At 32.7% G+C, this 23,498-nt stretch overlaps 1 protein-coding gene across 1 annotated transcript in view; it reads right to left on the bottom strand.

The window, feature by feature from the left end:
- Nucleotides 1-498: 498 nt before the first annotated feature.
- The window catches only part of LOC131841448 (sex peptide receptor), a 124,607-nt gene continuing 101,607 nt past the window's right edge, over nucleotides 499-23,498 (bottom strand). The window contains exons 3-7 of the mRNA XM_059189769.1: nucleotides 18,836-19,119; nucleotides 16,629-16,866; nucleotides 10,629-10,729; nucleotides 3,139-3,277; nucleotides 499-1,060 (exon numbers count right to left, since the gene is read on the bottom strand). Coding sequence (XP_059045752.1) covers nucleotides 512-1,060; nucleotides 3,139-3,277; nucleotides 10,629-10,729; nucleotides 16,629-16,866; nucleotides 18,836-19,071 — 1,263 coding nt within the window. The 5' untranslated portion in view covers nucleotides 19,072-19,119 and the 3' untranslated portion in view covers nucleotides 499-511. The remainder of the gene's footprint in view (nucleotides 1,061-3,138; nucleotides 3,278-10,628; nucleotides 10,730-16,628; nucleotides 16,867-18,835; nucleotides 19,120-23,498) is intronic.

Genomic DNA, 23,498 nt, shown 5'->3' on the forward strand with positions numbered 1-23,498 from the left:
ATGTTTTTAATTTCATAAAAGCTCTACACACACTGAGAACACAAATTGTATACTATGCAAAACATATTTACAAATTACAATTGTTTATCAAAAAGATACTTTTTCTAAATGGGGGCTCACCATTTATAGGCCGTGTGATCAGCTAATCAATTATAAATATAAAATATATAACTACAACTTATAACAAATATAATATATATATATAATACATACTTTTTTTTTATATCATCATGATCAGGTAACCGCACAGCCATGAAAAAGTACCGAAAACATTATAAAATATACCAACAGCGACAACGGAAGCATTAAACAATTTAAATTCAATATAAGTTACAATTACAATTCGTTTTTTTATACATACAAATAAAATTTGTGCCAAGGCATCCCGCCTTGCGGCTTCAAAATGTCAATATCAAACATATTGATATGTCTACATTTATAATATAAATAGACGAACATTATTATATAAAACTTACACTTTACAATAGTATAGTTATTTACAAAACATAACCTAGAGTACAGTTTCGTTTGTGCAGGTCCTAGGTCCATTTACTAATGAATATCTACTGGAGCCGCCATTTTTCCGACTAGTGACGGCGCCTCTAATGAATAGCTCTTTGAATGTCTCGCGAAACTGCCTCGACATGCCGCAATAAATCGCAAAATTAATTGGGTAAGACACTATTATGAAGAAATTGGTAATTAATATTAGTATATTGGCGATATGGTAGTCTAATATTTCGACTATCGTACTCGATATTATGTGTAATATAGTTACAACCGCGACCGGTATTTCTACCAGGAGGAAAACCGTAACTACCACTATAAGCATTAACGTCGTGCAGTTTGAATCTCTCAGCTTTTTGCATTCAGACTTACGGTTTTCTTTGAATAGTTTCTGTCTGTTTATTTGGGCTGTTCTCATCGCCCTGAAGAGGAGGACGTTGAGGACTACTAGAGAGGTGCAGGGTATTAAGTGAACGAATAGAACTCGAAAACCAAAGTATGTGATGAAGTACGCGTCCATTGATAGTGTTTGAACCCACGGTGACATTTCCATCTGAAAAAGAAGTAACCAATAAATAATTATAAAAAAAAATTGTTTGCCTTGAATTAAAAGAAAACTAATAAATTGTAACTTAACAATATAATCGATAATCGTCAGCATTCTATTAAAAAAACGCATTATAATAATATATAATATACATAGAACACACTCATACTAATACAGACAAGCATACTTAAGAGTACAAATATTTGAATCGTGCGAGGAATCGAACCCGCGACCGTCAAGCGTAAAAGCAGTGTGCTAAATATGTATAGACAATCGAGACCGTCAATCAAATTTATCACAGTAGTCTGAATAGTAAAAAGTTTAATTCAAATACGTTTAAAAAATATCTTGTAAATTTTGATGACACCGTTATTTCATTCATGGACTTGTGACTTCCTTCTGTTTTTCTATTAAATTCGTCCGCTTCCCTGCTTCGCGGACTTAATGAAATAACATTTTGTTTACTTATTCATAGAATCAAGTAACGGCCGCGAACTTATGAAAGTCAAGTAGAGGGAATATTAAATTTTCGCGGGCAAGTCTACACCGACGCTGCATTAACCCACTGCATACAATTACCTTGTGAAATATTTCATTTAGAGTAGATTCTGTAAGAGTTTCCCCTTTTGAGAGTTTGAGATTTGAATTGCAAGAGTTTAAGGTTTAATTTTGAAAGACTTCTGTATTTTAATATTACATTTTAGTACCGTCACAATTATTATCCTAGATTTTGTTAGTCAAAGGCATTGTTAATTTGTTTACTAACTACCCGCTACAGTTTCGCACGGGTGTACATGTATTATATATATCAATCTTCCTCTTGAATCACTCTATCTATTGCTATAAATTGCAGTGAAATCCGTTGCGTAGTTAAAAAGATCTAAGCGAACAGATAATGGAAATGGCTTTATTTATAATATAATAAAAATTTGATATTATTTAGATATATTTTTTCTTGAATCTTTGAAGATGAATATCTTGCTGGACGTAATTTAAAATCAGTATTTTGAGTGCTCCTTGAGTGATTCTCCACACTGAGCTATGAGCCATTTTGTACATGCTTGTTTATCTATATTGTATTGTTCTAAATATTCTGTAATGTATACTACTTATAGTTAAACTTATATGTGTGTTAGATAAGAATTTTTATGCGACAAATAAACAAAATTAAAATTCTTATCTATCTATCTAATTATCGACGTGGTAATGCAACATTTGACATAACCACATTTCGCCCAGTATATATAAATACAACGTAGCAGCAGCGACTCTTGTATCAGTGTTTGTTATCAGTGTTATATCATAGGAGAGTTAGTCTAACATGTATAATAAATAAACACTAAAAGTTTTTTAGTATCGACGAGATTTCAACCTAAGATCTTTACCTCTAAGTACTACGGATACTAAATCACTAAGCTGCTAATGGAAATGTGCGACCCACGATTATATCTCTGACTACCTCTTTTAAAATAGTTGTCATAATGGTTCTGGCAGTTGCTCCAGTTAATATATTGTTCTTTTTATATTGCTTATTTCGTTATTATTTTTCTTACATAATAATTTTATTTTTCTTACATTTTGTTTTTTATTACTGCTATTACAAAATATATTATTTAAGATATTGTGATTTCATTTATCAAGAGACTTTAGCTCTGTCGTAAGGGTATACCTACGAGTATAAAATAGATAAAAGATATACGCAAAATATACCTACTATATTTTTGTTATTAAAAATGCATATTTTTTTATTAGGCTATATTATTATCGGCTGTTTAGAATGTATATTGATCGATCAGTTAGTCAGTTGGGATAAGACAGGTCTGTTCAGATTACGAACACTGATTAGACTTTTTGCTTTTGAAACAATATATGCTGATGGTCACTCTATTCTCCCAAATTTGAATATAAAATGAATAATTATGTATCTGTAAACATGTAGGTACAACATTTATTTGAAAAAAATACGAACTGAGTTTCTTGTTTCTTCTCATTTCGAAATCATTCCGAATTGCCAGTAGATTTGACATATCACTGTAATAGACCTTCATGAATGAATTATGATTTTTTTAAATTTTTATTCTTACCCTGCAGACTTCCTCCAGGTGTCCACGCCACACCGTTACATGTGGTATGTACTGCCGATCGAAGAATCTGGGCAACTGATGGAGAAACGCTGCTATACCGATGTAGATCAGGCATTTCATCACTCGCGGCATTGTGCACCTGATGGGAAACAAATTATTATATAACTAGCTGTATCCGCGGTTTTCCTTGCCTGATAGTTATAACCTGTGTGTTGTTCTGATGTATAAGCTATATTATTGTAAAGTTTCATCAAAATCAGTTTTTACGGGAAGGAGTAACAAACATCCATCCATACTCACAAACTTTAGCATTAATAATATTAGTAAGATTTTATTTAATAAACTAAACTACCTGGCATTTTTAGTAATATGGTACTAATAACTCCATTGTACCATGTACCATGTCAAGTTGACCACCACGCGATTCCCCTTGGAAATCATCGTGGTAAATTGACATTAGCCGAGACTCTGGTGTCCCACCACTGTAAACCATTAGCGCAGGCGGGTGCACTATTCCATTATACTACATAAAAAAAAAATTACCGTCTTCGAGGATTTCAGCACTCCCTAAGGTTGGCTTATAGAGAATGCTAATAGCATTAAGCACGCCTATTGTATAAAAAATAAATAAAGTTTATATAAATTATTATAATGATACGATACATCTAACGTCATATTGTTAAAAATCGTATGCGTCCTCAGTCTCATCTATTTCAGCCGCTAAAAAATTTTCAAATTGTTTTTCTTTTATGGGGAGCCCTCATCAGATAGTGAAAGTACCTTGGTAAGAGATTGGAAAATTCTGAAAGATTTTTACTTATTACATCAGTGAAATTCACATTCAATTCGGTCAGCTGTTGCTGTAGTAATTTTCAAGTATAAGTAAAATCAGTTTTGAAATAATTAATGGTAATATTTATGACAATGAAAATGGGTACGCGAGAACGAACCCGCATTAAGCAGTTAGTTAAAATCTAAATAAATTTGGCTGAAAACAAAAAATGCAATATTAGGCATAAAACTGCTGCAAGGATATTACATAACCCAATTTTAGGTTTTTTCAGCATTTTGCAACCTTTATTAAATACTGGCTACAATAGAAAATCAATTTAAACTACGTTATCTAGACTTTATAATAAAAAAAGGATAATAAATTGACAAATATATGTAGTTTTGATCCAATATATTTGCTAATGGAATATCCCCCTTAAAAAGAAACCACAGACCTTTTTACCAAACACAGATTAAAAATATAACGAGGGTAATAAAATGTAATGACTTTTTAATAGCTTTGCGGTGAGTGTTTCGAAATGTTAAATTTATTACTAGCAGCAATCTTTATTGGTAATTTTTCAGTTAAAATATTGAATATAATAATTTCAAGAGTTGTTTTAAAAAACCAAACTTTAATTTGACAAAATGAGACTTCAAATAAACTGGAGGCAATTATTTATATATATATATATATATATATATTTATTAAAATTCAAATGGTATGGTATTAAAATTCAAATTTTTAACAATCAACAAAAAACTTAGACTGTAAGGTCTAATTGTTCTATGTTGTAGGTCTACTACAACTTAGAAGTTGGAGGAAGTAGAAAGGCATCAAGAGTGAGTGAGATCAGACTATCTCACTTTAAACCAGTACGATAAAGAGGGATAGCATTAACTTATTGCTCATTTCAAATATTTATGAATGGGATATATATACTACGTGTACGGATTGCTTATGCCTTTTACATGTACCTATTTGTATACTCATTTTTGCGAATTAAAACACATAACACATTACATATTACGGAGAAACTTCAAATGTTTATACAGATTTGGTATAATTCAGCATTGTCAGAAGCAATTTTATCCAATAAATCTATTTATTACCCTTTTATTCGCACTACTTGGGATTTATGTGAACCTGGTACATAGTAAAGCTTGGAACAACTGATTTCACGCATTTGATTACGCAATTTTGCATCTATATAGAAGTGTATCAGGCAAAGAGAAGTAGTAAATTAAAAAAGCACTACAGCTTGAGTGGGCATCCGTACGTCACACGAATTTATAGTTGGACTACTTTCATTAGCTTATGTACTCCTAGTAATTGGAGTTTAAAGACATAAGACGATATTTTTCATTGTTTTGCTACTGTGCATTATTTAATCTATATCTTATGATTTTATGAAGTCTTAGTCCCAATCTATAGTAAAAAAATAAAAAATATTTTCGTCGTTCTAACGAAGAACCTGACACTGCGACTTTGTGATATTTGAAGACCCAGTATTTTCGAACTCCATTTATCGTAAATCCTTGTTGGGAACCATTTCTCTATAATGTTAAAAACTTGAAGAAGACATATTCGCTTTTATGCTTTTAGTACATTGTTGGAATGTAAGCTAAGAGAATAATTTTGTTAATTGAGCAACTCAAGTTACAAGTCTCTTAAACGACCGGTGTATAAACCGACAAGGTTATGGTATCATAAATATGAATAATGAACTGTTTTAGGAATCGCAATCAAAAATGTAAAATATGAACCTTCTGGTGCAAATTTATATGTCCGTCCAGCTGTTACAGTGCCATATTTTTCAGAAACTAATGCTATCGATTTGGAACTTTCAATAGACTTGGGTAATATTATATCATAATTTTTATGGATCACGGACAACTTCAAATTGGGCTTGATTTATGTTGAAAATGATAGTATAAGATTTCTATAAGTTTTATTTTTCTAAAGGATGCAATAGCTTTTTAAGCTAACGTTGTACATATGTTTTCTTTTTCTAAAGGATGCAATAGCTTTTGGACTTAACGTTATATGCTGGCGGAGCACCAGTGAAGGATGATAGGGTATGCATGAAATTAGTTAGCCCAACGTGGCTAATTAATCAGGTATTAACCGCAATGATTTCCACGGGGCACCACATGATGATTTTTACATGGATCTTAACAAAATTTGACATGAACTCCGCTGTGACATCCGCTTAGCCCTTACAGTAAGTTTGATAAGAATTCTTCTACAGTATAATAATTATTGACCATAAATAATTCCTTAATCTTTATTTTGAATAAATAAACAACATTGGACTTGAATTAACACAGCGTCTTAGACCCACTATAAGCAGACCTTGTGTTATGGGTACTAGACAACTAATATAAATAATTATTAGATTTTTTTTTTATGAATTCCCAGACCGATACAAACAATCATACTCATGAATGCAAATGTTAGCACCGTGCGGGGAATCGAACCCGCGATTATCGGAAGTAAAGCGATCTGTTAAAGTGCTAGGCCACCGAGGTCGTAAATATGCTGTATTCTTGGTTTATGACTTCAGTTGCTTAAAAATATTAATAAACTTTATTGAAATGACATAAAACGAGTATATGAATGTAATAATACAAATGCATTACTCGTACGAAAATGGTACGAGTTCCGCACGCTTTGGACCCGTTTTATATTTAATACGGCGACCAAAACTCTATGTATATGCAATTTTATTGTTCCTTTTTGTGTCACGGGGCAAATTAACGCTTTCATGTGGGCAGGACGGCGTGCTAGGCACAATTCGCACTAATACTCGTAAAACGGAACAGCAATAAACACGGCCGTGGCACTTTATTTGGCGATATTTTTATAGATGTCGTAAACCATTTCAGCTTTCAATGTAAGACGTGAGCTCTTACCATAGATATACATCTATTTATGTACCAATTTAGGCTGTTGATGTACCGATTGTATATCAGCAGCCTAAATTTATAATGATCGCTCAGAATTTACACTTTTTCACTGAATGCGGCTACGAAACGTCGTAGGGAAAAAGAGTGTAGGGCGGAGAAATCAAATGAGTCAATCGGAGTCTTCCCGTTTGTTAATCGTAATTGGATAACCTAACGACTAATCGACTGTATATCAGAGGTCTTAATTAACTCTCACTGATGACGAAAAAGGCCATCAACAAATGGATTCATCTCTTGCTATGTTCCATTTCAGTAGGTTTGGAGAAATGTTGGAGTAATGTTTGGAGAAATTGTAGAATTGTAGAGTTTAAGAAAATGTATTGCTAACACAGAATACTAGGCAAAAATAAATCTGACCTTGGAAAAAAAATACTACTGATCAAGATTCATTCTTCTAATATCTACAGCCGTTTTTACGTGGAAACATAACACATAAACAGATGGTTTTCGCATTGTCACAATTTTATGATGTATAGATAGTATGTTCTAAGACTATGCAATCAATAAAGATATAGCTAAGCGCGAACGGAAGGGACAAAAACCTTCAAAGCGATTACTGTTCAGATCACCTCATCCTTTCGGATCGAATTAGTAATCTGTGCCTCTAATTATAGTCCCAGAGATATTCTTGTTTACTGTTACCTATTATGAATACTAAATTATATGGTATCTGCAGTGGATATTCATATAAAACTATTATTATAGAACTTGAAGGCTTCTATTGAGATATATAAATCAGTTGTAATGCAAACATTGCTTAAACCAATATAAATACTAACGTTATAGGTGCTAAATAACGGTTATAAAATATGTAATGTACATAGAAAATACCCAGACAGATACAAACAATCACAGTCATGAATAAAAATGATTGTACCGTGCGAGGAATTGAACCAGCAACCATCGGATGTATGGCGGTAAACCGCTAGACCATCAAGGCTATCAATATAAATATATAATTAAATAATAGCGTGAACTTTTAAAACTAACTTGGGATATGCAAATCACATATGAGAGGCGTCCATGAATCGGTCGCCTTAGTCGGAGTTAAAAGTTATAAAAATTATAAAAAATATATATTAGTAAAGTGCACCGTGTCCCCTGGCCTATGTATTTGTCAGATGTCACTCCTGTCGAAAGTGGGGTTTTCGCGGGCAGCTAATTAAACAGTGCCAAGGTGCGGGTTCCGTCCCCGGCTCGGCTAATATTTGAACGGGACCGACGTTATCTCGAGCATTAAATTTATTTGACGAGCACCGTAGTTGAGTGGGCTAATCACATTGCTGCGCAAATGAGATTCCAGGTTCAATTCTAGTTAGGGATAACTGTGGATTTGGAATTTTGTAATTTGCCACGGTTTTCGTATTATAGTATCAACTTTATATTATTATTGTAATTGTTTCTGCGTTATAGATGAATCGATTGTATCCATACCAGTATTATAAATGTGAACGTGTGTCTGTGACCTTGTAACTACTGAACAAGTGAACGTATTTTTATGAAATTTAACGTGAAGGTAGAATAAGTTATGGCATAGATTATCTCTCTTAAAATAACCTAAGTTGCGAATAACAATTACACCATAGTAAGTTTTATATACAATAATCATAATAAATACACATATATTTATAAATCCATATACATTACATTTTAATCAAGAGAGCATTGTGACTATATTGTTGTTGTATCATTACATAGTATAAAATAAAGTCGCTGTCGCTGTCTGTCCGTCCCTATGTATGCTTAAATCTTTAAAACTACGTAACGGATATTGAAGTGGTTTTTTAATAGATAGAGTGATTCAATAGCAAGGTTTATATGTATAATACATATAAACTCTTCCCCCCGGCTTGCTTGCTATTGAATCACTCTTGCCCCGGCTTCGGCCGGGTGTTTATGTACACCAGGGCGAGTAACTAGAGTAATAGTAGTACCGATATGCAATTTTTAGTTTGCAGTGCGAGATACCAGACTTAGGATAATTATGTAACGATTTTCCTATGTAACATGCATAGAAACGGTTTTTATAGTAATGGACATGATTCAGAAGGCGTTTCTTTTGTTAAGATCTTGATAAATAAAGAGTAATTTTTGTATGGAATACAAGTAAGTTTGTCACTGCAGCCACTATTTTGTATGATATGTATTTTAAAATTTAATTAACTTAGTAAGTTCTTTCTTAAGTGTTATCTTATTTCTCGACATTTCGTTTCAATTAGTGCGGGGCAAGACGCTCTAAGGGATGCGTACTCAGCCTGAAGGTCTTCGGACAAAGTCGAAACAACTAAGATGAAATCATTTTCATGAATTTCTCTCACGTATCTACTTATAAAATGTTAGACCTTATATGATAATGGAATGGCTAACGGTATACGCTGGCGGGGCACCAGTGAAGAATAAGATGAGTATAGGTCAGTTTTTGTTTTATTGGGTTGTTTGGGCTATTGTTAGATGTTTGTAGCACCTGTAGCACTACGACCTACATAGATCTATTGCCCTTTTTCAAAGTTAGCTGCCTAGACCCGTCAGGGACAAGAATTGAAGGATATTCTTAGGAGCGATAGTTTTTATCTCCTCGGGAAATAGTGTAAACTTTCCATAGCAGATATTTCTTTTATGCATGAGTGGGCTACAACCATAGGATGTGAAGTGGCGTTTCCTCTTATGCCAGTTCGCTCATCATAAAGATTTGCCCATTTACCAGGATTTAACCTCGATGGTTTCCAAGAGGACCGCATAGAGGTCGACCTAACATGGTAAATTATTAACAATGGGGCTTACTATTTCTAACAATCTTATATGCATTAATTTACACCATTTTATTTGCCTTACAAAAGAGAGAAAAACCATATTTCTCTCTTCCCAGAAAACGATTCCACAATCTTAATGCAGGTAAACCTTCAAACTTCCTATAGTATACGGCGTTACAAGTATTTGTGGTTTCCTAAAATCATTACTGTTGCCATCCTACCTGCGTTTATCTCTACGAGTAGGTCATTATCCACGTCCGTAAAGAATGGTAATGGTTTCCCTAACGGTGTCGTATAAAACTAACCTTTACTCAAAACTGAATATATTATAGGAATTTTTATAAGAATGCTATAACATGAAAGAAAGAAAGAAAAAAATATTTATTCAGTTCTTTTCAACAATGTTATTGTGTACCGACTATTATTTTTCAAATTTAAACATACTGAAAACCATTTTCATGCCTTTATATAGGTGTTTAGGATATAGCTTGACTTACTTGTTTTTTCTTTTAAATATGGAGTGGTAAAAAACTGATTATTAATATAGTCAAAGCCGTGGTGCCTGACTGGGTCAGCTCTTGACTAGTACTAGTGCAACCTAATCGAAAAATCGAGAGAGGTAAATACCTATATTTACCATAAAATTATTCGTGTTAGAACCAGTATAATCATTTCACATGATATCACGTTATTATGTGTGTGTTATCTATCTATATACAACAAACCGAATAACATACCAAACGTTTGTACTGGTTCTTTTTATGATGAGTCTGCGAATGAGTGGTAGAATCGAAATATGTGACTTTTATTAAGATTTTATATTATTATTTAATATCACTTATAATAATAATATATTATTTATAATTTATTTAATATTATATATCATTTGTTAAAGATTATTTGAATAAAGAATGTTTCTATTATTGAAGTTTAATTAAGTTAAATTATACGTAAGTATGTCAGCTGTTTGGCTTGTCAGTTACATAAAGAGAAACTTACCAGGTTCTGGCGACGGGCGCGTGGCACACATATATATACCTCTGGACAGCCAGTGCCAGTGTCAGCCAGATGCTCGCCGTGTGAAACATTGCCGGAATCACCTGAAAGAATAACATATTACCATAAGAGTATGGAGCCTTTTCTTTTTTATGAAACTGTAATGACCAAGGCCCGCAACGGTAAACCTCGCTTTCCCTTTGAAGGGGTTACAAACGAATTTTTTAAAGCAAGTTACGAAACATACACTTTCGTTCTGCTTATCCTCAGAAGGGGCTTAATCCTTTATTTGGAATCCCCCATTAAGTCATTTAACATATGTTCAGGGCTATCCACCCAGGCTTAACTTAATATGAGGACAAATTATTTATTTTCTTTAAGAATGTCCACTTGAGCGGTAACAGTACCATAGATTTTCCGTGATCATGTGACGACTGTGACCACTCATGAGTTTTATTACGCAAGACTTCACAATGTGTAATCTATGTAAATTATGTATGTACTTACAAAATAAATGATCACAATTGTTAACTATAATTAGACATTAATTTTTGTACAGTCACAATATTTTAGCGTTTTTGCACACCGCCCTACTGCCGAGGATCGGGGGTTTGATTCCTCGCACGGTGCAAACATTTGTATTTATGAGTCTGGGTGTTTTTATGTATATTATGTAAATACATGATTACTAAAAGTAATTTAGTATTCATATAAGTTGTGTAGTCCCTATAACACAAGCTCTGCTTTGCTTATGAACTAGATGGCACTGTATGATTTGTCCAGAGTTATTATTATTCTATGCGGATTATATATATATATATATATAATCCGCGTTTATCAACTAAATCATATCATGAAAATTGAACTTTGACTTTTATATTTTTTGTTACAAACAACAAGAAATATAAAATCAATGTTTTCAAGAAATATAAAACGATTGTGTCGAATGATAACTGGATACAATAGTTCTTAAATCACAAAGACTAGCACCTTTGTGCTCTATTTCCTATAAAATCCTCTTGTAAAGGAAATTGTGCTAGGTATTGTTCGATGCTCGAGAAAATACACAATGTGCGGACTATTTCTACTGACCTGTGTGCACACAACAAGCGAATGAAAAGAAATATACGATGACACGAAAAGATCTTTAACTAATACGTTTATACCTTACCATAGTAAATAAACTGTATAAAAATAAAAATAAATAAAATTCAATACTGGTAATGTTTATATAACATAAATTGTTCGTGATATTTGTCAAATAAATATTTCCTTTTCTTTTATTATATTAGTCAGTTTAATATTTTATGTTCCAAATTCAAATTCAATAATACTGTACTGGCCTTTATCTATTTAAAAATGAATAATCCATTGTCTTTTAAAACCAATTCATAAAATAGTGCACGATGTTCATTGTGTTCATTGATTTTTCCTAAGTCACTTTAAAATTTAATGTTCCAAATTCAAATTCAATAATACTATTATTGGACATCAACTTTTTAAAGTCAAGTGTTTTTTTAAATGGTAGTACTCTACAGGTATTATATATTGTCTACAAAGCAATGATTTATATAGGTAATAATAGTATAAACTAATAATCATCATATCATCATCACCATGAAGGTTGTTTATATATGTATATAATATAGTTATATATATGGTACAAATATTTGTATTCACGAGTATGATTGTTTGTTTTGGTCTGGGTGTTTTCTATATATATATATATATATATATATATTTTAGTGGATGACAATGGAATGGTGCACCCGACTGCGCTAATGGTTTACGCTGGCGGGGCACCAGTGAAGTATGATAAGATGAGCATGAGGTCAGGTCAGTTAGCACATCGTGACAAATTCACCAGGAATTCATCACGATGGTTTCCGGGAGGAACCGCGTGGAGGTCAACCTGACATGGTACATCTATATATATTATGTATTTATTTACAAAAAAGATTTATCTAAATATTTATACCAGTTGTCAAGTACCCATAATAGCTCTGCTTAGTTTGAGACTAGATGGCGCTGTGTGAATTGTTCAGGGTTATTATTAATAATTAATATTATAGTATAACCGACATTTACCTTAATTAGTCCCTTACGACTGATCCTGTTTAATATGATAAGCTCATATGTCTTCAGGCATTATTTTAGTAGATACATGTACATAAACATATAAATTTGAATACGTATTGTAGGCCTCCGGGGATACTATATTTGAACGTACGTAGGTGTAATATTAATTGATTATAAATTATTCGTAGAAATAGTTCATAATCTGTATTTGAAAATTATTTCGAGTTTTCAAATACCAGAGATAACGAACTCCTAGCGGTGCCCTCAGATTATAGCAGTTTGACCGGATACCGGATATTCGGCTAACCATGTGACTGAATAGCCGGATATCCGGCGGAATTTGTCTAACTAATAAATTCATTTTCTTTCTATAACAGTCATTTACTATTGAATGATTAAAATTTTAAAACTAATTTTATTTATGAAGTAATACTAAGACTAAATAAAGCAAATAATTACTAAAAAATATGTTTTTTACCCAGATTTTTTTTTAATTTGGATAATAGTAGTTATTCGGAATTCGGCCGGATAGTATTAAGGCCGCCGGATAGGCCGGATAGGCCGGATACAGGATAGTTATCGCATATCCGTTTCATCTCTAGTTTATACACATAGGTATAAGTTGATTGAAATTTTGCGATATATTGTGTGAAATCATAATTCCTCATTATTTCAGACCGGAAGACGTCCTCTACTAAACAAAGTCCTTTCACAAAAACTTTCACGACTGATATACCAGATGGGGCAGGCAGAGGCGTCGTCAATTGTCAGCGTTATGGTGAATGTGCTTTGCCATTTCTATGCTACACACATATGTCTATTTCATATTCCACTTCCACATATAGGTAAATTCTCGGGGTAATCTACTTTATATGTCTCGAGTCTTTACCACGTACCAGTGCCCGTACCACGTTCGAACATGGTACTGGCGAGCCTACTTGAATTAAGTTATAGGTGTTTCTATCTCCAGAGAGTTAGTTAGTAATATAAATTTATATGTAAAATTTTTTTGATATCGGCTAGATTTGAACTCAGTATCTTTTTGGTATAAGTTGAATTAGTAATCCATTCAGCCACGATGCTATTTTGTTTGAAACTAGCGGTTCCCGCGACTTCGTCCGCGTGGTATTTAACTTGATTTTATTATTAATCTTATTACATCAGCTACCTGCCAAAAAAGTCCCGTCAAAATCGGTCCAGCCATTTCAGAGATTAGCCGGAACAAACAGACCGACAACTTTTGTAAAAAATGTTATTGTGGTGTATGTATCGTATTTATATCCATATGAATGTAGTAAAAAACGGTTATTCCAATATTACAAACAGATACTCCAATTTTATTTATATGTATAGATAATAATAAATAATAGAGAATTTCAATTGAAATATAAAAGTTATCAATATATAAGCAAAAAGAAATAAGAATCAAATAAATATAAAATGTATTATAGTAATGAATAAATATTAAAGTACCGTACAAATACAATATTAGATTTTATAAAAGCAAAGGAAATGAAACTATTGAACGGTGAAATATAGCGGAGAATTTTGCTCCGTAATGTACAAAGGTAACCAACTCAGCAAAGGTCAAAAGACTACACCAACTCAGCACTCAGAAATACATTTTGCAGAGTTTTCCTTCAGTGAAATAGACTTTACGACTAGTCGTGGATAAGTTCTTCATCGTTGCTTTTTGAGAAAACTTTACGTATGTTGTTTAATGAATATGGTATAGTATTAATAATATAACTACAATATATATATTGTATATCTATACATATAAATAAAATTGGATTGTCTGTTTGTAATATTGAAATAAGCGTTTTTTATTAATGCATATGAATATAAAAACGGTACATACACCAAAATACATTTTTTACAATTTTTGTCTATCTGTCTGTCCGTCTATTTGTTCCGGCTAATCTCTGAAATGGCTGGGCCGATTTTGACGGGACTTTTATTGGCAGGTAGCCGATGTAATAAGGAGTAACTTAGGCTACTTTTATTTTAGAAAACTTCTTTTATATTAGATAAATAAAGTTAAGTCCACGCAGACAAAGTCGCAGGAACAACTAGTATTATATATAACTAGCTGACCCCGTAAACGTTGTTTTGGCATATAAATTAAAATCGCTTTTTAAAAATAGGGTAGGACAGAAGTTTGAAACTTTAGAGTTGTATGTATTTTTTAATGCCGAATTATAAAAAAAAGTCCAAAAAGTTTTAAAAAGTTTGTTAGTTGTGGACAACCCTTATAACTTAGGGGTATGAAAAATAGATAGTAGCCGATTATCAGACCTACTTTAGGTGTATTAAACAATAAATAGAATATATTATACAACAACTAAATAAATAAAACGGCGACATTTAATCCCAGCCAATAGTTACTCCGGTCACGAGGACGGATAAAAACTGGGAAATAATACTTTTTGTACTCGACATGTTATCCAATTATAATATACAGATATCCAATTTTCTGTGCCTCTCTATAAATGTAATAAAAATGTAACTGATCGCTGTCTGTATATGAAAGAAAAACCAGAAAAAATATTATTGGGGGACTTCATCAACTACTAGAAAAATGTTAGAATTTTTGTAGTTGTGTGAACGACTTTGTATTGTTTTTCGGACTACACTAATGCTGTTGGCCGCAGCTGGCCTTTACAGTTTCACCAAACGATCGGGGGTGAGTGCAAATGGCATTCCAAACCCGCGGACTTATGGAGCGGCTGAAGGCCAACTCATTTCTGATGGATACGACTTTAGTCTGGGGGCACCGCTAGGATTTCGAACCTCGGTTCAGACCATCGTAATTTCGAATCCCGTTTGAATTCGCTGGGGGATCGAAAGCTGGGTGGAGATATTTTGTAATTGTAGTAGGTGTCACTTCAAATTTATGTTAGTTTTATTCCAATAGGTAAATCTAAAATATTATACGTGTACAAATCTGCATATTTCGCCATGTTAAACAGAAAACATCAGTACACATCCTATATGGTTGTTGCCTACTCATGCATAAATTAATTACATATCTCCTTTGAAAAGTTTATATATATTGTATTGTATTCTAAGGAGACAAAAACCATCGCTTCTGTTAATATCCTTCAATTCTTATCCCTGACATACTGACTGACTGACTGGGTCTATAGGTAGCGAACTTTGAAAAAGAGCGAGTACAATAGATCTATGCAGGTCGCAGTGCTACAGGTCTAAGCACCTGACAAAACCATAAAGGCTATTGCTTGCCCCAATGCTTAGACTCCAAATGGGGTTTACCCTACAATAAAAGAGTGGGTACGTATAAAGTCGTCTGTTGAGTTTATACAAGTATATAATATCGTTTGCCAATCAAAGCTGCGAATACCAATTACGCTGCAATGAACATTGCAATATTGCACAGTATTACTACAGATTACGCTTGACTTCTTCTCTGCTATCAAACCCAGTAATTTTAGTACAGTTGTCTTGAGCGAGTTTGTTTATTCATCTGCTACATTTTGATTGGAAACTCCCTTATTACGGGAATGTTATTTATTATGTTATGTTATGAGATATATCTATTTAGTAGAAACTGTAAACGTATTTATTTATATGAGATCTGGATATAAGTAATTCAAATCTGAACGAAAGTAATTTTCCAACGATAGTCTTATAGTTACGTCATAGCATGTATATTTTAGCATCATATTGCCACCATAGTAGTATAAAAAAAAAAAATATTAAATTCCTGATGAATTTGCCACGATGGGCTAACTGACCTGACCCCATACTCATCCTATTATCCACCACTGGTGCCCCGCCAGCGTATACCGTTAGCACGGGTGCACCATATCCTTATCATCCCAATAAAAAAAACGGCCTACTATTACCTTGTCTGTGTTATCAATTACGTAAAAAAAAGATTAAACAAAAATAGATACATACCTCATTCATATAATTCCATGCTTGACACGCCCTAACAGGACTCAACGGCTTGTAGTGGTTTCCAAATGTGTACATATAAAACAGCCATGGTGCCGGGAAGAGCATGGTGAACATGTCGCACAATGCCATCGCCATTAGCACCACATTGGTCGGGGTACGCATATGGCGACGGGAGAGTACCACCACGATGAGAGTGTTGGCAACGGTGGTGGTAGCTAGGAGAAACGGGGCTATGTACCTGGGGAAGAAAGAAACAATAATTATTTATCTGAATAACAATAATAGTAACAGCACTGATGCTGTTACAGGAAAGAAACATGGTTATAATAATAGTAATGTAACCCATGACTGTTAGTACAGCGTCATCTAGTTCCAAACTAACTAGAGTTGTGTTATGGGTAGTAGACAACATACATAATATACATAGGACACATCTATGGCAATAAAAATAATCAAACTTATGAATACAAATGTTTGTAATGTCTGAGGAGTCGAACTCGCAACCATCGGAAGTAAGGCGATGAGGACCGTAGACCACAGAGGGCGTCATAGTTACTATGATGCTATGCGTCCGTACCCTGTAATTTCACGGCCATATCTCACCTTTTACCCTAATCACAACAACTTGCTTACAAAGCAAGCTGGTTATGAACTGAAATAGTTGAGACAGGAGGAAGTGGGATTGTTAGTAATGTGGATTAATAAACGTAAAACAATTTATATTGTGCGGGAATCAAATCTGGACCATCAAAAATTGAAACAGTGTGCACCAGTACATAGCTAGGGTCATCAATTAAATGTAACTCATCAATGTAAATAAGTTACAAGTGAATTAAACACTTGCACGTAATGACGGGGTCCATCAGCCCTCGGTGCTACGCCAACCCGCCCTCGTAACCCTATTAAATTAATTTTTAAGATCCAATTTATCATTTACGTCAGTCGCAACCCTCGCTGTGAGCACTCTCCTTAAAATCTTCCGAGAAATCTGATTTAGAAACAGATATTATAGTCTGACATCTGAAGAGAGATCGCGCTTCACCGGTATTTTTAGATACCAATTGAAATATTTTGGGAATAGTAAGTACGCTGAAATTGAACTTCAGAATATCTTCTTATATATTCAATTCTCGGTCACAATGCTACCTCCTCCGAAAATGGCTTGACCGATTTTTATGAAATTTTATATGCATATTCAGTAGGTCTGAGAATCGGCTACTAACTATTTATCACACCCCTAAGTCATGAGGTTTGTCTACTCCTAACAATTTTATATTATTTTTTGTAATTAATAATAAAAAATACTAGGGGTTTTTGCATTAAAAAATATATACAACCCCAAATTTTCATCCTTCTACTATCAACACTTATTTTTTATAGTGATTTTAATTTATATGGCAAAAGAACGTTTGCGGGGTCAGCTAGTTACAAATTAAATGTCATTTGTTAGTATCGCTGAAACTGGAGAACGGCTGGACCGATTTGGCTAATTTCTGTTTTGATATATTTATCGAACTCCAAGGAAGGTTTAGGTGGTGAGAAAATATGAAGAAATTGAATGGAAAATAGTAAAAACAACAATTTTATCTTCCCATACAAACTGTTCGTACCTGTCAGAAATTTATTGAGTAACTGAACTTCATAAAACCTTTGACATATTATTCAATTCTGAGGCGGAACGGAGTTCAACGGTAATTCCTTGCTAGTATAAACAATGAAATAAAAAAAATATATATAAATGATATAAACAAAAAATAAATTGCTTATCGGCTAAAACAGAGGCACACGTAGACGACGCTTTACAAAGTCCAATTAGGTTAAATTTGATTTGAATTAATAAATTTACCTCTATTGATATTATTATCAAAGTCTTCTTTCAATTTTCGAACATGCTGTTAATCTATACATCTATCTATCTATCTCTATATATCTTATGTATCATCTGTAGTTTTTTTTAATTTTCGATTTAGCAGGCAAAGGTTACTAGTCATACTGTCATACATTCTTTGGCAAAATTGTCTAATCAACTAAGGTCAATTTATTATTCTGTGCGTGACAGTATAATCGTATTAGAATTCTTAGGTACCTATTCAGGCGCTGATGTCTAATAGAAAATGCAATACACTAGTTCGTTAGAATTAATTAAATTAAGATCTATTTTCTAGTCAACAATACCGTTGTGAATTAATTGATTAAAAGATACTCACCCATACATGGGCTCGGCGTAATTTATAGGGAATTCGCACGTTACATTCAAATACCAATGGGAATAATTTGATGAGCAGTAATCGTCCGTTGTGAAGTTAGAATACTCTAGAGGTATGTATGACTGGTTGTCATAATCACTGTAGTTCAGCTTAGGCACATCTACAACCTCGGGAGGAACTTTCGTTCGGTTGAAGTCCCCGAATAGTTCTATCCACTCTTTATCTTGAGCCGCCATTTTGAACTATCTCGTTGTCTTTGGCATGTTGCGTGTGTTGTGTATAATCTGTGGACAAAAGAAAAGGCTGATAAGTATTTTGAAAACTACAATGGCGGCATAGTTTATGCATTTGCCAGTCCAGACGTGGATAGCAGTGGGCTGATGCATTTGCCGTGTTCCAAAAGGGTTAAATAATTATAAAAGGAATTAAACTATGAACATAAATAAACAAATAGGGCTGTATAGGCATAGTTCCTTTACTTTTCCTAATAGATAAAGTTGACTTTTTTTAACAAATTGGTTTTTGTTTATGATTTTATAAATAACAAATAAAAAAAAATGTATTTCATTGTATTCCAAAAACAACAATAATAGTTCTAAAATTATAATTAGATAGCAGAGAGACAAACCAGAATGTTAATTATTAAGTATGTTGCAAAATTGAACTTCAAACAGATTTAAGTACACAAATAAAATGAAAATACAATGGCACAGATTAAATAATAAAACATCCATTGCATATTACAAATAAGAATTAAAAAGCAATTACATAAGTACATTAAAAATTTCGCTTAATTTTCGTGCCAACGTGTCCGCCATATTGGATTTTTAATAGCTTGATATTTACACATTACCTTGAGTAAAGCTCCTTTCAATGGAATCATTATTAAATACAGACAATACTGGGAAAAAGTTTCTTTTGTTTTTTTTTATATTATTGTATAGTGTATGGATTATTATGAATTCGTGAATGAATATGTAATATGAATTGTAAGTATAGTATTATGATCATTATGAAAGTAATTAGAAGCAGAAATTTGGTATTAAATAAGTAAAATTGCATTGGCTACATAAATATATAAGAAATTCAATTTCGAGTCAAAAGAATGTTTAGATAAAAATCCAATATTTACTCCATAAGTTTAATTGAAGTAGTTTTAAATGGCCATTTTTATTATTTTATTACCAAGTTTAACAGAGATATGCTTTGTATAAAGTTTGCTTGGGTACCTTTACTTCCATACTATATCTACACTATATAATTATCTTACTTCTTACTAATATTATGAACGTGGAAGTTTGTGAGTGTGGATGGATGGATGGATGAATGTTTATAATTCTTTAACGCAACAACCTACTCAATGGATTTTAATGAAACTTTACAGTAATATAGCTTGTACATCAGAATAATATAGGCTATAAATATGACGTGGGTGCAACCGCTGGTGGATGGATGAATGTTTGTTACTCTTTCACGAAAAAACTACTGAAGAAACTTTACATTAATATAGCTTATATATCAGAATAACACAGGCTATAAATTTCATGCGGATGCAGCCGCAGGCATAGTTAGTCTTACATATTTCTATCGCCAAATAGCCCGCATTTGAAGCGGTAATTGATTGAACAATGAGATATAGCAATGTAATTACAGCATCTGGAGGCATATCACCTTAATATTCTAGAATGGCACGAGTGGTACCGTGCACATTACATGATGTTGTCCTTGGTGTTGTTTATGTCTTTATGGTTACAGTTACCACATACTATTTCCGAATCTAATTACATAAAAAAACATAATCCACGCAGATTACCTAATAGTATAATTTAGATATGTAATTTTAATGTATGAATTCATATACCTATTAAATGACCTTAATTTGTTTCAAGACATGTAGGTTGTGTGTTGTCGGATGAAATTGACATTTTAATTACATTGTAATTAAAAAGAATAAATTACAGCCTTGTATACGTCACCGCATGCCGCATCCAATTAGTGCTTTGGGTGTTACATAAAAGTACAGTTTAATTAGTGATGAAAATGTATCGTTATCGTTGAAAATGAAAAATTTAAAAAAATATTATGAAAACATATTTTACTACTTGATATATTTACTACTAACGGTGGTCGAAATTCGACCATAATTATATTGCAATTAGGTACTGAATTTATTATGGTTAGGTTTGAAATTCAATAAGACTATAGACAAATAATATTAAAGACAAACAATATTAATCTATTCTCAGTTGGACCATAGACTGACAATAAACTAAATGGTATATGCGTGTGAGTCAAGTACATAGTAGTGCGTAATGCTTTTTTTTATTGTTTTACACACTTAATAATGACATAAATGTGAAAATAAATAATTGAAATGCAAACATAAAACAAATAATAAGCGATTTTGTGCAAATTTTGCTAAATCGCCTATGCTAAGGCACATGAAACCACTTTTATAATAGCTGTAGGCCAGAAGTTGACTTTGTATAAAGTCGTCTGTGTCTATGTGTTGTCGCTTCTATCTCACAAATGAAAAAGTAGCCGTAAAGCAGTTTGTGAGAACTCTACGATATGTAATGTACGTTATGCTTCTAATTACCTCAAGCTTTGCCATTCTGAAGAACTAACAAATATACTTCATACCCTATAAATTCACTGCCATATTTGACTCTTCGACTATAACATATCCTATAAAATAAGCAGCTTAGCACCTGAATTTGGTGAGAGAAAGGTACCCAAGCAGACGCCTCTGTACAATATCCCTAATAAATATATATATATAATCATAGATAAATAATCTTACTAGATAATATTATAAATGCGAAAGTTTGTGACTGTGGATGGATTTTTGTTACTCTTTCACGCAAAAACTACTGAACGTATTTTGATAAAACTTTACAGTAACATAGCTTATATATCAGAATAACGAATAGGCTATAATTTAAAAAGATATTATATAAATTGGGGGATATATAATAATAAGTGTGATGCAGACGAAGTCGCGCGGGTTAGCTAGTATTAAATTTCAAATAGTAATTAACGCTGAAATGTTAATAATAATAAATTTGTAATATTAATTAAGTTCTACAAAATATAAGTGATTGAAAGGCTGTTGATAACAAGACTTAATTAAATTTACTGTGCTGTAGTCATCAATAATTACGTTAATTTAGAATACTTAATGTTACTTATTTACAAGAAACAGCCATATTAATAATATGTATACTATATTTAAAGGCAAACTTGTTGTTCCTAAGTATCATTTAGAAAAGTCAATGGGTCTATGGGAATAGGTATAAAAATTTACAATAAAATACCAAAGGATGGAATTACCTTTTAATAAATTGAAAACATCTGTTAAATCATATTTATTGAGCAAAACCTTAATATTAGCTTTATTTCCAATCACTTTACAAACTATTTTTATAATCAATTGTTATTTAGAACACAGTTGGTACAAAATTGCTGGTTCAGTTAACAAATCAATACTAATTACAATTTATGTAACACTTCACTGTATAATCTGATATCAACCGTATTTGTCATAGGTTATAGTTGCTATTTCTTTTACAAACAAACAAACGAGCATACGGCACATCTGATGGTAAATGGTTACCCTAACCTATGGACGCCTGAGACACCATGGGTGTCACGTGGGCGTCGACCGTTTTTTTTAACTTTCCGGAGTTAGCACTGGTTGGAAAGCTTTCACTCTGTTTATGTTTAATACTCTGTGTGATTAATGTATGAACTTAATATATCAGCTCAAATAGGTAAGTAATAGAAACGTGTAGGAATAAGGGGCATGAAATCGCGGTCGTTAATTAGATCTGCCAGTAATTGGGCGAATAATGTTATTAATTGTACTCACAATGTAACTACTCTATCTTAGTCTACGAATGTAGACATTGTAGCTTTCAACAAAGTAATTTCAGTAATCGTTTAGCGAATTGTAGTAATAGGCTTTGCTCAGTGAATATGATTTAACAGATGTTTTAAATATATTTAAATAGCTGGCAGCTACCTTGGACAAAGAATTAGTCTAGCTATTCAAAGAGGGAACGCTGCCTTTAATAATATATTTTAGTCATCATATTATATTTTTTTAAGCTTTTTAATTTTAGGTTCTTAGTTGTACAATTAGGTTATGTAAATACTAGTAATAAATATAATTTTAGTCATTTATTTAAATGTTATTCCAGCATATCCTTTGGTATCTTACTGTAAAATTTTATATCCATTGCCATAAAAGACCCATTGTTCTTCTCGCTAATGCTATCTCTTTCATACAACCTCTGGTAAGGGAATTATTAATGGCCCTATTTGACTAATAGCACTCCCCAGAGTTTCCAGTGACCAAGCTTACACTCTGTATATTTAGCTACTCTGTGCATAATCCAATGTGCTAATTTATGCAAACGACTATCACGTGACCTTTGTAGTCGGTAAATGCTTTACATAACATCATTATGTAGGTATTTATGTATATATTATATATAAAGCTTGGCACTGACTACGGTTAATTGAAGGTATATTGCCCGCGAAACTTATTAAGTTAAATACTTTTTGAATATGCATTCAAACGCACCAAATAGTCACCCCTCCGATCGATATCCTGTCCAATTCAAACAGGGATCCAAATTACGATGGTCTGAGCCGAGGT

This window comes from Achroia grisella, unplaced genomic scaffold (assembly GCF_030625045.1).
Source record: "Achroia grisella isolate CSIRO2021 unplaced genomic scaffold, CSIRO_AGI_Agris_v1 utg170, whole genome shotgun sequence".
Classification (NCBI taxonomy): Eukaryota; Metazoa; Arthropoda; class Insecta; order Lepidoptera; family Pyralidae; genus Achroia; species Achroia grisella.